At 38.8% G+C, this 16,529-nt stretch overlaps 3 protein-coding genes across 7 annotated transcripts in view; 2 read left to right on the top strand and 1 right to left on the bottom strand.

Moving 5' to 3' along the window:
* LOC123765011 (protein C1orf43 homolog) lies at window positions 1-15,741 on the top strand. Of its 4 annotated transcripts, none has more exons than XR_006773667.2 (7): window positions 1-214; window positions 1,881-2,108; window positions 3,603-3,756; window positions 4,977-5,202; window positions 8,008-8,234; window positions 8,855-8,923; window positions 12,094-14,694. XR_006773667.2 is itself a non-coding variant. In XM_045753347.2 (6 exons), exons 2-5 carry the CDS (start codon window positions 1,959-1,961, stop codon window positions 8,210-8,212), a joined length of 735 nt encoding a protein of 244 aa, XP_045609303.1. In that variant the 5' UTR covers window positions 49-214; window positions 1,881-1,958; the 3' UTR covers window positions 8,213-8,234; window positions 8,855-9,126. The 4 variants fall into 4 exon arrangements, 2 of the variants coding, with proteins under 2 accessions (XP_045609303.1, XP_045609304.1); XR_006773666.2 differs by lacking the exon at window positions 12,094-14,694 and adding an exon at window positions 15,587-15,741 and having other exon boundaries at window positions 48-214; XM_045753347.2 differs by lacking the exon at window positions 12,094-14,694 and having other exon boundaries at window positions 49-214; window positions 8,855-9,126.
* Window positions 1-16,529, top strand: part of Tim9a (translocase of inner membrane 9) — a 225,468-nt gene that overhangs the window by 114,860 nt on the left and 94,079 nt on the right. The gene's annotated exons all lie outside the window — the stretch shown is intronic.
* LOC123765010 (uncharacterized) overlaps window positions 9,111-16,529 on the bottom strand; it is a 19,093-nt gene continuing 11,674 nt past the window's right edge. For both annotated transcript variants that reach the window (XM_045753344.2, XM_045753345.2), the window contains exons 10-12: window positions 15,566-15,673; window positions 14,783-14,948; window positions 9,111-12,294 (exon numbers count right to left, since the gene is read on the bottom strand). In XM_045753344.2, coding sequence (XP_045609300.2) covers window positions 12,114-12,294; window positions 14,783-14,948; window positions 15,566-15,673 — 455 coding nt within the window. In that variant the 3' untranslated portion in view covers window positions 9,111-12,113. The remainder of the gene's footprint in view (window positions 12,295-14,782; window positions 14,949-15,565; window positions 15,674-16,529) is intronic.

Raw genomic sequence — 16,529 nt, forward strand, 5'->3', positions numbered from 1 at the left:
ATCACGCATATATTAGGTGATCTCTCGTTACATGCAAAAGTATCAAACAGTCAATGCACTGACTAAATATCTCCAGTCGACCAACAAATTGGGCCACATTTGCCCCGTGTGACATTCACACCTGGCGCCACCAGCGGCCAGACACAGGCAACAGCTGCCTGCAGCACCAAGGATCAGCTGACGCCATAAACACAACGCCCCGCCCCACAGTCTGGCAAGTATTCCTCTACCTTGAGGTTACCTTGAGGTGCTTCCGGGGCTTAGTGTCCCCGCGGCCCGGTCGTCGACCAGGCCTCCTGGTTGCTGGACTGATCTAACACACACCTCTCTTTAGTCCCTGCTCCTCTCTCTCCAGCACAGGACATCACTCTTCAAACCTTCTCACTGAACATTGACGCGTCTACCGACATTATTTATATATACAAGAGTTCTTACATTCTTGAACAGCCACTAGCACGAATAGCTTTTCGGGCAGGTCCTTAATACTAATTTTTTCCCCTGGAATACGACCCACCAAATCGTTTAACAACCAGGCATCTATTCACTGCTGGGTGAACTGAGGCTACAGTTAAGGAATGGCACCCAGTCAATCCTTCCAGGCCAGGATACGAGCCCAGGCCAAAGCACTCATGAAGCGCCTTGCGAGTGCTTTACCACTGCACCATGGGGACTACTCGCGCAGTCATCAAGAGGGTAAATCCTTCATGAAAACTGCAAGTACTACCACCACCAAGAAGAAGTAGAGGCCGTATTTGTTCCCGTGACTTTATTCTACACATACTGTGAACTGTAGCCGTAAGTCTCACTTTTCAGGCTTGACCTTATTTTCTCTATGTAATATGCGGTATTTTGCTTAAGTAGTCGCAGACCGGAAGATTGTACTAATTTAAACGTCAACATTAGTCAGTTTGTTCATCAAGAACATGATCATGTACCTTACAATATTGAGCTGGAAGATGGAGCCAAAGTGGAACCTAGCAACAATGATGTGCAACACAAGCAGTACAGTGGTGTAGGCACGGCAGTGTTTGAGGTACAGTACTGTACTTAGCCATAGTGATGTGCAATATGGACATGGCAGTGTGTTGTGCCATGAAGATTTGCAAGGCATTCAGCAACAGTGACAAGCCATATAACACCACAATATTACTGGTGCAGCCACTGGCCGAGGACAACTGTTCTCTTGCCAGCATAGTTAAGTTTAACAACACGAATGTGTAAATACTGTAATTTCCAGTGTAACATCTGCATATAGTTCACTTGCTGTGTTAGTGTAGTGTATAGAGATGAACTAATTGACAGTCTTTTGGCTTTATGCAGCTTATTTTTCTTTCCTAAAAATTTGAAGCATATTTGTCAAACAAAAGAAATATACTTCCAGATACAGTAAGTACTGTATACTGTATTTAGAGTAATTTTATGAGCACAAATGTTAAGTACAGTACATCCAAAAAGTCTAATTTAATTGTTTTTATAATTGAGTTTTAGTAACACAACTGAGACGGTCATCCCCCACTTGTCACACATTAATATAATCTGCTAAAGGCCTCACCATTGCTTGAAGGTGGGAAATGAGGATCAGGCAAATACTGCTTATAGGCAAGAGCATCTACATACAATGAACACATATTTTTTCTTGGTTTTTCTGTCAGTTGCTCTATCAGGGGTTGTTTATTCCTAAGAGAGAGAAAAAAAAGACTAACATTGCCTATGCTTGATAATCAAACATTGCAACTATTAATTTTTTAAAATGCCAAACATATTTATTTTTTTATTTATGAAGCTACTGAAAGGAAGAACATATTGTGCAGGCAGGTTGGTAGCTGTTTGAATTCCATATTAATAACAGTATTTTTATAGTCTACAAATTTTCTTTACAGGGAAGACTGAATGTGACATTTGAACTCTGGGCAAGCTGATCTTCTTGTTTAGAAACTATTACCGTCCACTTGACAAAAATGCCCACAGCAGGTGCTATGACCCTGATGTTTATTGGGGTTATTCTCTTTGCCATAATACTCTTTGTGACCTGTTTTAAAAGGCAAGTTGGTAGAATGAAAGATCGCTCAAGGAGAGATCCTCATGTACCTGGCTCTGAAGCTAAGAAGGTCAGTCTTCAGTAAAATGTATTGTTTTTGCAATGAACACAAGTAAGAAAATGTTAATTAAAATGTACAGTTCAATATTTATAATCAAAACTGCAATTTCCAGCATTTTATTTATACAAATACAGTTGCTAATGTGATTTTTAGAATTTTATTTAGATTATTTTTCATTCTTGGAAATTTTGAGAGTAAACATCAAAGAATATGTTGTGGACACCAGAAAATTAATCTTTCATGGTATAAAAGTACAACCTCGATTCAACAAACTATGGGACCAACCATAATTTGTTACAGTTAGGGATGCTATACAACTGGAGATGCCACCAGGATGCATTTCCCATGTCCTGTGGGCATGGGCAATTTTATCTTAGCAGAATTTTCTTATCAACCTATAATAGACTACCAAATGTACACGTCCTGCAAAAAAATTTAACTGGATCTAAATTATTTCTTATGTCCCCAGCCTCAAAACTTGGTTTCAAAATTTAGCAGGGCAATACTTAAGTGAACAACAACATTGCCAACTCAAAATGACAAGCCATAGAATTTGGTTTTAAATAGGCTTAATAGCTTTTCCAAAGCTTCAACTATTTCTTTTGATATTGAATCCATCTAAAAAAAATCATCAAAAATGAGTGGAGCCATATCAAGAACTACTATTCATACTTTAATATTTTACCTTTAAAGGAACAGTGTGTACCTTTTACACACTGCCTTCCTGTCCCCCGACACAATGAATTACAGTATTATTTTAATTATTTCCCGTGCTCTGAGCTGATTTCACTGAGTAAAATTTTAAATTCAGTCATATGAAGAGCAACAACTTTAAAAACTTGTCTGTAAAAGATTTATCCACATCTAGCATATTTCCCATGCACAATCCTTGAACTCTCATTTTCAAAGGAAAAAGGGCCTATATCTTACTAAACAAGAACCTCTTAAACTGGAAATAAAAAAAAATGAACCATAGAATTTGGTTTTAAATATGCTCAATGCCTTTCCCAAGGACCCAAACTATTTTTTGTTTGTAATGTGGCTTCCATATATGAACTCGGTCGAAACATCCTAAGCAAATCCACACATTCCCTGTGTCAGTGAACTGTGTTCGTAGATTTGGGTGAGTAAATCTGGCATAGAAAGTGTTCCAACCGAAGATTCACCAAATTGAGGTTTGTTGAATCGAAGGTTCCACTGTTGTACTTTACAAAATGTTGTCATTATTATAACTTCAATTTCAGTAAAATACAGCAAAATGAATTTACATATAAATCCATGTGAAAATAACTTGGGTAAATCAGTTTTGGTATAGAATTTTTTTTTGCTTAGTTACATTGCTTGCTTAAAATATTCTAGTAAGATGGCTAAACTGTACTATATTCAGTAATACAACCTTGTGTAGAATATTTGTTTTAAATTTGTTTCATCTTTTGTGAAATATCAAGAAGCAACTCAGTTTTTTTTTTTTTTTTTTTTTTACTAATAAAATATTTGTCTCAGGCTTTAAGACGAGAAATTGAGCGAAGGTTGGATCGGGTAGCAGACATATACTATGAACCCAAGTTGCTCACGCTAGAGATTGACAACAAAGCAAATTCTGACCTGCCTCCTTATTACTTTAGAATGAAAGCTGTAGATAATATGAAATATTTAGGTAAGTTTGGGTCATCATATATTTATTTATATATTTTGCATTCCAACCCCCTTTGTTTTTTCTGCAGTGGTAGTATTGTAACTGATAAGATTAATACTGGCAAACCTACACATGTAATGGTAGAAGTTTTTTGTTTTTAGATCATTAACACCATGGCATAGGGAAACCTTCTCTAATAGGTGTTAAAATCTCACACCACCACCTCATGGTAGCCTCATTGTTACACCATTTGTGGTGAAACAAAATGGAGAGGCTTTCAATATTTAAAGGTATTCATGCTTTTTGTTGTATTGTGATTTATAGTAGTTTTTAGTTTGTCTTTTATATTTCTTTTAATCTTGGACAAAGCACCTTCTTTAATTATGTTTTAAGAGATTCTACAATGTCCAGAGACTCGTGCTCTTTTTGTTGGGTGGGAGGACAACCCGACCCCAGTCCCTCCTGGTATACTATACTACTGTGCTTCATTTCATATCAGCCTGGTTTGCCTCCACCCTGTTTGGGATTGAAAGCAAACCAGGCAAAATAGCAGTGGAAGGTTTTGGGAAGGAGTGGATGTAACACACAGAAATCACAATAGCGTGATGCATCAAATGAACAAATCCACAAGGGCCATGCCGAGGATTCGAACCTGTGTCCAAGAGCATCCCAGACGCTGCCTTAATCGACTAGCTACACAATTCCCCCATGCACTCCAGGTTTGTCAATAGGCCGTTCTACCTCTGTATGTAGAAATTACTGTGAATTCTGTGTGTAATGAAATAAGAGCGAAGAGGTAGAACGGCCTATTGACATAGCTCGAGTGCATGGGGGAATTGTGTAAAATCCTGGTTTGTGTCTCGGAGAGGCTGCAGGATCCAAATAAGTTAAGTAGAACTTCTGGTTGCAATTCTTTTGACCATGTCATAGCTCAGTTGATTAAGGCAGCGTCTGTGATGCTCTCGGACGAAGGTTCGAATCCTCGTCACGGCCCTTGTGGATTTGTTAATTGAATTACAATTTTTATTTATATTTTACATCAAAGATGAAATTTCTTCAATAACAATATTTCATTTATTCTTTATTCATTCCTGTATTTGTGAAATAGATATTTTCAACTTTTCTTCTAGTTGTATTATCTCAGCTTGGGAAACTATAAACATGTATTTTCATTTTTAATGTGTATTTGTAAATGGCATGCATGCATGTGCAAGTACAATTAAACATCTTGTAATTTTCAGAGCAAGAGTTGTCATCACTGGAAGGAGTTGGAGTTCGTGGATCTAGGGAAAGCATCAGAGCCTTCCTGATGAATCTTACCTATCCTGGAGGTGTCTTGGCACTGGTTGAGCCACGTATTATCCACGAGCTCTGCGACTACTATGATCATGCACGATATCACCCAATGCACTTTACTGCTGCACAGTTTACTCCATACCATAGCTTATTGCTGCGGATCTTGAACTGGTAAGTAGTCATAAAAATTAGGCATTCAATGCAATGAAACACACTTGTCAGATACCTCATTGGATCTCCTGAGCAGTGTTGGTTGTGCTATGCCTTAGGTGAAATTGTACCATCCTTCTGAGACCCAATTTAACCAGGACCAACATCTGGTTCAAATATAAACACCAATCCTGTTGCACCTGTGGTAGACGGTTGGAACAAGTGAGAAGGTGGAGGAGGTAAAGTAGTGGAGGTCAAAACTGTCGGTAGTTTCAAAGCGTTATATGACAAAAAGTACTGGGAAGATGGGACACCGCAAGTGTAGCTCTCGTCCTGTAAGAACACTTGGCTAATTATCTGCCTGCCATCAGGTCAGATCATTTGTGGGGTCCCCGCTACTCCAGAGCCTCGCTCATGAGCTGTCCCTGTAAATCCCTCAAATCATGGAAAAGAAGACAGGTGAGAAATTGTCACAGGAAAAAGGCATTTCATTACATTCAATGCTTTATTTTGGGGATGGAAGCCCCTAGTGTCTTCCCTGAGCTATCTTTCAATAGAGCCTCAGCAAAGGAGGCCAGCAGAACCAAAACAAAATGAACATGAACTGGGAAATGCAGCCAGAGCTTAACTGAGAGAATAAGACAAATAAATGAGTGAAGATAGACAAGTAACCTGCTGAAACCAAGAAAACCATTTGGACAAGAAAAAACCTGGTGCAGGAACTTGGGGAAAGCCTCATGAACCAGAGGAGGACCCAGACACACAGCCCAGTAACAACTGGCACTGGATCCACAGTCAAATCTGGAAAACTGCAAATATCAGTGTCAGGGCCAGACACAGAGGGAAGCTATGATAGCTTGACCATCAATGGAGTTTGTAAAGTCACTATAGGAAAGAATGGCCACTATGCCACTTGGACAGGTAGGCATGAAGATGGTAATTGGGCTGGACAAACCCTGAACTCCAATATGAGCTAGCTGCCCCCCCCCCCCCCCCCCCAAAAAAAAAAATGAGAAGAGTGAAGCATGACATCATAAAGTGCAGACAACACCAAGATGACTCATAAGAAAGCTTTCCTCCCCATCAACAGGCATTGTAGGAGGGGGGAAGCCAAATCCTTCAGGGCAGGGGAGATGCGAGTCGATAACCAAGAAAAGTAACCCAGACATAAAGTTGGAGTAAAATAGTGAACCAGAGCCAACACCACTTAGTTGTTAACATGAAATGTTAGATCCAGGCAAGAGACATGGAACCTTGGTGGAGCCATGCTTGTGAGTAAGGCTCCAGGCTAGGGAGAACCCCTCCAAGGTGATCTGCCTCCAGATAGCAGGAAGGCACAACAGGATTGGTGTTTACATCTGGGCACTGCTGGTTGCCATGTCATGTCCCAGTACTTAATTAATTCTAGCCATGGCTGGATTCCTATAGGTTACTAGGCATTCAAGACCCACTTTAATTACCTAAGTGTAGTTACAGGATGAGAGCTACGCTCGTGGTGGCCCATCTTCCCAGCACTGTCAAAAAACACTTGGAAATGACTTGCAGTTTTGACCTCCACCACCTTCTCACCCAACTTATTCCAACCGTCTACCACTCTGCTTGCAAAAGTGAATTTTCTTTTATTTCTTCGGCATCTTTGTTTAGCTAGTTTAAATCTATGACCTCTTGTTCTTGAAGTTCCAGGTCTCGGGAAATCTTCCTACCATTTTTATCAATTCCTGTTACTATTTTGTATGTAGTGATCATATCACCTCTCTTTCTTCTATCTTCTAGTTCTGGCATATTTAATGCCTCTAACCTCTTCCTGTAGCTCTTCTCCTTCAGTTCTGGGAGCCACATAGTGGCATGTCTTTGCACCTTTTCCAGTTTGTTGATGTGCTTAAGATATGGGCACCATACAACTGCTGCATATTCCAGCTTTGGTCTAACAAAAGTCGTGAACAATTCCTTTAGTATTTCGCCATCCATGTATTTAAAAGCAATTCTGAAGTTAGAAAGTGTAGCATAGGCCCCTCGCACAATATACTTTTATGTGGTCCTCAGGTGATAGTTTTCTATCTAGAACCACCCCTAGATCTTTCTTCATCAGAATTCTTTAAAGATTTTTCACATACGTAATTTATATGCTAAGATAATTGACTTGAGAATGGTCCAGGACGGACCGAAACGTTGTTGTCCCTTCACCTTCTAGTGTGTGGTCTGGTCAACAATATGCAATTTATAGGTTGAGTGGGGAGGGTCTGTTCTCCTATTCCACATTCCATAACATGGCATTTATTTATATTAAATTCCATTTGCCAAGTAGTGCTCCATATACTTATTTTGTCCAGGCCTTCTTGAAGAGCATGACAATCATCTAAGTTTCTTATCTTCCCCATTATCTTAGCATCATCAGCAAACATGTTCATATAATTCTGTATTCCATTTGATAGATTGTTTATGTAGACAATGAACATTACTTATGCTAGAACTGAACCCTGTGGTACTCCACTTTAGTGCAGTTTCCCTAATGCATGGTATAATCACTGAAGGCTTTCCTCTCAGAAAAGCTATAGAATTAATGTACAGGTATAAAGGAAATGGAAAATGTTTTCTCGTTAAAGTTTGCTGTAGTAAGGTTTTATATATTGCATAATTTGAAGAAGTTAGCAGAATATTAGATAAATAAGAGAATATATTTCCTAATTACCAAGAATTTGTGCAACTTAATAAAAAGAAGCTTGGTCTTAAAATCTATTGATGAATATGTGATTAAACTTGTGCAAGGAATTAATTTCTTGCCACAAGTTTCCTTAAAAAAAGTAATAGTTATCTTTTAATTTGCAGTGGTCGTAATGGTGAGAAGTTTTCTGGACGTGTCATGTCCACAGTCAAGGCACCAAGTGACCATGATTCAGCAATTGATGAACCTGAACATGACCACAGTGGAGATGATGAAAACTTAATCATCACAGATTCTAACATGGTGCTGCTTCACAGACCATCGTCACTCAAAGTATCTCCTGAAGATAATTTTGAAACATCAGTCTGAAGATAGTTTATGATAGGATCGAGTAAGTTTTAGTGTTGTGCTGTCGGCTAGTATTTGTACAAGATTGCGTGTGTACATATAAAGCAGTCGCTATTTATTTATTAACAACTTAACAATAAGATTGAAATGCTTAGCTTTAATTTGTTTTTGTACCTTATTCATTTTGCATACTGATGCATATACAAAACTAATAGTACACTAGTATAACAATTTTTATATTGGTTCCAAATAAGTTACGGAACCCACTCGCTATCATTTAAGTTAATATTTCAATTAATAAGAGCTCCAGTTTCCTGTTCTGATGATATATGTATCTTATACTTTCTGATAATTATTTTGTTTAGCAGTGAAGTAAATAGGATGCCTGGAAAGGCTGAAAATATATTGTGTAGTGAGAGAGGGTTACACACTTTAAACATAGTGGATGAAGTTTCAAGTATGGAGTTGGATAAATGGTGGCAAAATGTGTTGTTGTGTTCAGAAGGCAGTATCTGAGAAGAACATGGAGCAAGGTATTCTAAGTATGGAACAGGCTTTTAAAAAGGGTTCCCCTGCAGCTTTTCTGTCATGGTTGCCTGAAGGTTTTTCTTTTGTGACTTCCACAATTTGTTTTATTGTGGTTATTTCATGTGTTTTCTACAGTGGCTGACTCCTGCATGGATGAGGAAATGGAGGACTGAAACATTGCTTCTGTGCTTTAGCTGGACTAAGGTGAATAACTTGTGAATGAATTTTTGTCTTCAAATATGTACACTTTCACTGATACATTTGCAGGAAAACTTATTTTGAACATTTCCCTGCACTATAATGTTTACAACATCTTTCAGTCACATTATTAGTCAAATTTTCCTTCAATTTTTAAACGTTTTTACAATCATGGAATAAACCAATAAAACAATTATATTTACACAAAATATATTTTATTTTTAACAGATGTGCCAAAGATTAGTACAAATATAAAAATCACCGGTAATGGAAATAAGCATGTTAAAATGTTACAATTAAACATAGCATATATTATTAAGGATACGTACTACAATAAAGTAAGGAGGTCCCAGTTATATGAACATTCACCCATCCAAACAGCCTCCCAAGTCCTTGTTTATATGTCAAGCCACCATATACTGAATATATAAATCAATCAAATTCTCCACATGACAATAGTATCATAGCACAAACCCACAGGAGCCTTGATGAGTGTTCGAACCCATGCGCCGAGTATTCCCAGACACGCTCTCGTCAAGTGTACCACGACATGGTAAAAAGAATAGCAACCTGGAGTGCTACTGCACCCACAAGCCTCATGGGTGCAGTAGCACTCCAGGTTGCAATTCTTTTTACCATGTTGTGGTACAGTTGACTGCCCCGAGTGTTCCCAGACATGCTCTATAGGTTCGAACCCTCATCAAGGCTCCTGTGGATCTGTTCTTTGATATATCACATTAATGTGATTTTTCTGTGTATAGAATAATGTCATGCTGCCCCATGATCACACTCGTAAAGAGCCAATCCTCTTTACGCTCAATATTCTAATAGAGCAAGGTAATTTCACATGTAAGGTATGGTACAATTAGTGTTGGCGGAAGATTAGTAGTACAGTAGTTTTCTTTCATGCAAGTTGTCCACAGCCATTGGCACATTTCTAAATGATAGTTGTTTATTCTTTCACCTGTTCTCCTGCTATTGCATAGTAGGTATAGGCAAGTATGCATGTCAGTCTTGGTTGTTATTCCATGTGTATGAGGATGGAAGTGGTTTAGGGAAGAGATTGGGTGTGTGTGTAAAGACGGTGGGGGAGTAAGATGCACAGCAACTTGTATCGTCTTGCTGGGAGCAGGAGGGTGGGTGGGTGCAAGTATCGGCAATATTTATGGGAGTGATGTTTCAGGGAAGATGACAATGTTATGTGGCAGCTGTCACAAGTTTACAGTGAGCCACAAACTCATAATTTGAACAAGAACAGGGTGGGGTCCATAGGTTGGTAATAGGAGGGGGGCAAGAAGTGTTTACTCTTGACATGAATTACAAAATGGCTGACCACCAATACAGTACACATTTTCATTTATTTACTCATGTAAATAGACATCTTCACTCTTCAAAAGTAGCCAATTTTGACAAGCAGGATAACTCCAGTATACAAGGCTGATGAACCTGAACATGACCTTAAATATGCTGTTGTTTATAATACAAAAATATTGGTTATATGAGGATTTTTAGTGGTCATGCATCTCCCATTTGTAGCATAGTGCCTGTGAGATCTCATTCAGTGTTCTAAACAAATGCTATACAGACTCATTTTCAGAGTGTAGCCTATTTGTAGCCGGGGGACTGTCTATAATAAAATCATGTAACCGTGTAATAAGACAATCCATCTTTTTACTAGCCAATTTAGTATTTTAATTGTTTTACTTCAGGTTAATTTAATCAGAAAATTTCTTCACAGTATGCCTATCATCCACGATAAAATTTGAATATATTATAGCAACATTAATATAAATTTTTCATGAAATAAAATTCTGTATATGTATGGCCCAACCATATAATTAAAGATAATGCCCTGCACTATGTAAAGGGGAAAGGATTAGTGTTAGATTCGTGTACAGGCAGTGCCCCCTCCCCCCTTTAATGAACAGAATACGTTCAGAAAATGTTTATATAGCATTTGTTTGGAATGCGGACTTAGACTTTCCATATGCACAATGCTGTAAATGGAGGATGCATTCCCAGACCACTAAAAATCCTTGTATAAACAATATTTTTTGAGGTACATAATATAAAAATACAGCATATTTACCTTGACAAACAGGATAACTTCATTCAAAGTTGACTGTTTTTGAAGAGTAAAGTCTAATTACATGAATAAATAAATAAAAATGCATGTGTACTGTTTTGGTGGTAAACCATTTTGTAATTCATGCCATGAGTAAACACCTCCCCACCCTCCTATTACCAGCCCATGGACCTCATTCTACTAACAGAGTAAACACAATCTGGTCTTAAACAAATCATGCAAGTTTGTGGGGTCATTAAGGACTTGAGCTGCCACTTTTAACATTGTCATATTACCAGAAACATCACTCCTGTAAAGACTGCCAATATCCACCCACCTGCTCCTGGCACCCCACTCCCTACGCATGCAGTCAGAGCACCCCTACACCCACTTTCTCAACTCTTGACAAACTACTACTACTACTTCCCAATGCCCACTCCCACTAACTACTTCCTAGGCAGCCTTTTACACATGAAATAACGACAGAGCTTGAGAGTGCCTGACATATTCCATGCCTTACCGAGAATGCCTGCCTGCTATACAACAGCAAAGGCAGGGAAATAGGTGAAGGAATGACCACAAGAATCATGTAGCAAATGGCTGTGGCTGGCAAGCATCAAGGAAAACGACTCGTCTGCCATCGACACTAATTGCACCAACACATACATGTGAAATTACCTTGTTCAATTACAATGTTGAGAGTAAAGAGTATTAGCTCTGAGTGATCATGGTACTGCTGACTGGGGTAGTGGGGTTACAGCATGACACTAGTGGGGTTATGTGGACATTTTGATTGATTGATTGATTTATATAGTGTATATGTATGGTGGATCAAGACAGAAAACCGGGGAATTTGGAGATTGTTCAGATGGACGAGTATTCACACAAGAGACCTCCTGTAATGCATTAATCCTTAAAAGCAGTCCATAACAGCTTTAAAAATACAATGTACCTTCAAATACACAAAAATTAAATAATTATGCTTTACAAATCTCTTAATGTGGTCCTTACTAATAACCCAGAAGCTGAATCGGTTTACAAGTTTATATTCTTTTAGTAGGCTCATTATACAGCACATTGAGACTCTTCCTCCCCCCCCCCCACTTTCCAGGACACTGCACATAGCCACACTTATGAAATGCATACCCTGGAGAAGTTTTTTGAAAAGCAAGCAAATTGTCCACTGCCTTCTAATTCACCAAGAGCCTCCTCCACTGCCTCTTGGAGCAATTTCTCCATTAGTTCTAGCCGTGCAAGATCCAAAATGCCATCCAAAAAGTATTCTTCGTCAGCTCTCACCAACTGTACATCTCTGAAATAATAGTCATATCTGATATATAGAATTTGAATAAATTTGACATTATATTAGCAAATACAAAAATAAATATGCAGGAAACTAATGCCAAGAAATCTAATTTGGTATCTACAGATCAAGCAGGTTCTTAAGAACATTGTCGGCCACTGTCTGAGGATTCTTAGACAGAGCCTTAAAAATCAGACTCTTTTAACGAATCACGAGCACCAACTGGAGATCGGGACCAGAATCTGGCTACTTCAAAACGGGGGAAGTTTGCAGATACAAGATCTCCACATGTGCAACCGTGATGTGAACTATGTACACACTCATTGTCTAGGTCAATCCACTAGTTAGTAATACTTGCTTACTACCAAATGGCAGCCCTGGTGATCAGAGGGTCCTAACCCTCTGCCCCAGTCATAAACATACTACTATCCAAATAATGACCCTGAGTACTGTACCACGGAAAGGACAGATGGGTGGGATTGGGGAGCCACTGAGGGACTTGCCAGAAAGGGGCATTTCATTATATTCAATGCAGGATTTCTGGGACAGACAATGTTATAATAGACACTCAAAGTACAAATCTGAAAAAGGAATTGACGATGTTTTGGTCTATCCTGGACCATTATCAAGTCATATAATGGAAAAATAGGGCAGAAGGACAAGTCAATTGATTAGCTGAGAGTGAGAGATGGTAGGTAAAAAGGTTGAAAAATAAGAGTACTGGTAAGGTAAGAACAGGGATGGGTAAACATAAGGGAATAAGTATAGGAATAGGTTGAAGTATAGAAAAATGGGTTGAAGTATGGGAATGTAAGAGAACAAGGAAGAAGCACATGTACATGAACTGCATGGAGAGCCAAACTTCGAGAAACCATAAGCTGAGCTACATGTTGAATCTAGCCCCCACAGGAAGAGAATCAACTGATCTGCAATGGTGAGACAAAGATCCACTGGAACACAGGCACAAGGAGAACTGGATCAGACAAATACAGAGAAACGCTGGAAACAAATACACTGAGAAAACCCAAAACTGCTACCACCCTTAATTCACTAAGTGCATCTATCTATCAGAAGGCTAACCATCCTGTGGTCCAGGGCTGCCAAGAATGCAGCAACCACGAATTCCAAGCTGAGAGCGAGCCATTGTGACTGAGAAGAGGGCGAGCATAAGACACCACCACTATACGAATTCCGAAAGCTTGAAAAGGTCAGTTGCGACAAAGAACTGCAGGGGCAAGTGGAAACTGCACCCAACAGCCTTAATGAAGGCAAAATGGAGCATCCCAAAGAAATAAGTACAACATACACACAGCAAAACATTACTCTTGGGAAGACCATGCAGGTAAAAGCAGGCCATTCCATAACCACTCAAAAATCCAATTAGAAAACTGAACACACTCCACTCAAAACGAGCAAGATTCCAGCCGAGACTAGGTCAGCGGCAGTAAGGAAGGGACACCATCCTGGTGGCAATGCATCCAGAGCCTACAAAACAAAGACGAAGAGAAAGGGGCACAGGAAGAAAAAAAGATAAAGACCAAGCAAATCTCCTGATGAAGTGAGATTATCATCTAAGGAAGCATCCAGCGAGTCCTGTGGAAATTTCTCCTCCCCCCCCACCCCCACCAGAACAAGGTAAAAAAACTAGAGCACAGTCTCCGCCACAGCAGCTGCCAGAAAAACGGCAGCTAAAAATGTCAGGCTCACTCTGCAGGCAACCAGCACAAGAACCCACATTGGACTGATATGCCCCACAGCAATAAGCTGAAGATGAATCCCCATGCCCCACAGATACATAGATGAAAAGTGAAGTCCCTTAGGAGAGTTTTGCACTTCAAAGTAAACCATAGTGCTACCAGCTCCCAAGTATCAACATGTGCCTGCAACAGATCAGGAGGATACAGGCACTGGTCTGCATAGCAGAGTGGTGACAAATCATGTGTTTGTGAAGAACTTAAGAGATGGGGAATAGGCTCCAACAGAACTAACCCCAAAAAGCAAAGACTGGAAATCTCTAGAGAAGCAGACTTTCCAAGGTCAGTAGAAAAGAAGATATCCTAAAGGCAACACTGAGAAAGGTGTCAGAAAATCTGGTTCAAGTGTTGGAACAATAATCGGCTTTGATTAAACTATGGAAGTGAAGGTCTTCATGCCCATCAATCTTTCAAGGTCCTGATGGGTAAGGTTGTACCTCCTCATTACTAAATATATGTGGAATAACGAGATGTTCCATCATGAACTCCGGTGGGTTCATGCAAAGGATGAACTAGAATTTTGGCAAATTTATAAGTGAAATTTCTGCAGCACAACTAATGCCAGATCCATGGCTGGCAGGAACTTCTAGGCACTGGGTACCCAAATAAGGCAGCTGTTCAATGTAGGCCAATACCAATAAAATGCTATGACTTTTGTAAGGGGATGTACACCTATTGTTTACATTTCTCTTGAAGTTTTAACTATCTAGTGGGATGGTACAGTACTGAATTATGACCCTTACTTGGTCAGAGTATCTTTGTCCTCTGAAAGTTGTGTGACATAGGTGTTATTCATGCTTCCCATACGAGATTTTAGACTGTGTCTTGTCTTTTGCAGTACATTTTTTATTGGAAGAATATGGCCATACTCTTGCATTGCGTGACACAAGTCTGTGATATACCATGATCCTGAAAGTTTAAAAATAAGAAAATACTGTAATCACAATTTCAAAAGACATGAAATTTGGTATATATATATATAATTAATTAAACCTTTTCAATTAACAAAAATACATGAATGTATCCAGTTATTTAATCAGATGCTTACATGTACTTTAAAGCTCCTTTAAAGAAGAAGAAAATGTATAAAAGTACTCTGGTACAAACAAAACTTATCTTAGTTACATGAATTAAAATCAGGCAATAATTAGTTTCAGAACATTGTCAGTACTGTACAAGAATATACAAATATTTTTTCTTTTCTGAAATAACAATTCTGTGCTTTGAAAAACATTTACCTAGTATAGATTAGGACTGCAGGTGGTAGCCAATGGGGAGCCTCAATAATCAACACAACAGTTGTGTACATTTTTGCTTTTATAGTTATTACTTAGCTTAACATCAAATAGATCATTCACAGGCCAAAAAATCTAAAACTTGCATAATAATAAAAGTATACTGTACTGTAATTTTACTATCAGCAGAAAAAAATCAAGACATGCCAAATGATAGTCACTATTGTAAATAAAAAAAAATTGACAAATGCAGTTAGTAATTTTTCAGACAAAAATAATAACCACACTTGCCTTCTGTCTGGCTTCTTACAGCTGAATACCCTTTAACCGTAGCAGCAGAGATGAGGCAGTCACTCTCTACATGGGTAACGGTGCAGGTGTCCTGTTGCAGAAGTATTGCTGAAGAATTTAAAAATAGTAAATGTATCAGTATAATAAAGATGAATAATTTAGAAACTTTATATGAATATGACATGTTTCTTATAAAAACCTTCACTACTATTATACAATGCATGTCACATGCATCCAAATGTCAACCCTCATGTCCCTACAACAAGTAGTACTGGACCAAAATCCACCTCTCACCAGTAGTCTGTAAATTACCTATCCAAAATTTTCACTTCTACTCTCACAGCCTAGACCAAGATCTGGCTTCCATGGTGACATAAAACCTAACCCATCAAGCATAAGTAAAACTAAGTTCCCTGTAAGTCATCAGCTGTTGTACCACCAATCTTTCTTATGAAAGATAAAGACTGATAGTAATAGACTGACACGCTTTAGACACTGCATTCTCCAATTTGCCATACAGAGCTGCAATTCAGGTAGTCTGGCTACACACCCCTGAAGCACAGGTAATTCAGGTTTTGGCTATTCACTAAATAAAGTTAATCAGCTCAACTAATTGCCTACCCAATGTTAATTTCACAGAATTACTATTGTTAGAATGGTGTTGGTAAAATGGGGGTAATAATCAAAGAAAACCATGAGATGGGGGCACAGACCCAGGAAAACAGATGAAGTTCTTGCAAGATCCAAAATTAAGACCCCAACTGGACCAGTGTGCATTGTCTGGTCATTTGTAAGTGATAAGAAAAAAAAGGAATTAATGGCTAAAGTATTAAGGAAAAGGATGAAGAGCACACAATTAGAGCATTTAACACCACTAGGCTGCATGGTACAATAAGTTCATGAAAGGTGTGGATAACTTCGATCAAATGGTATTATGTCCCAAACGGGTTGCAGGTGGGTGACT

The sequence above is a fragment of the Procambarus clarkii genome, chromosome 29 (assembly GCF_040958095.1).
Source record: "Procambarus clarkii isolate CNS0578487 chromosome 29, FALCON_Pclarkii_2.0, whole genome shotgun sequence".
NCBI lineage: Eukaryota > Metazoa > Arthropoda > Malacostraca > Decapoda > Cambaridae > Procambarus > Procambarus clarkii.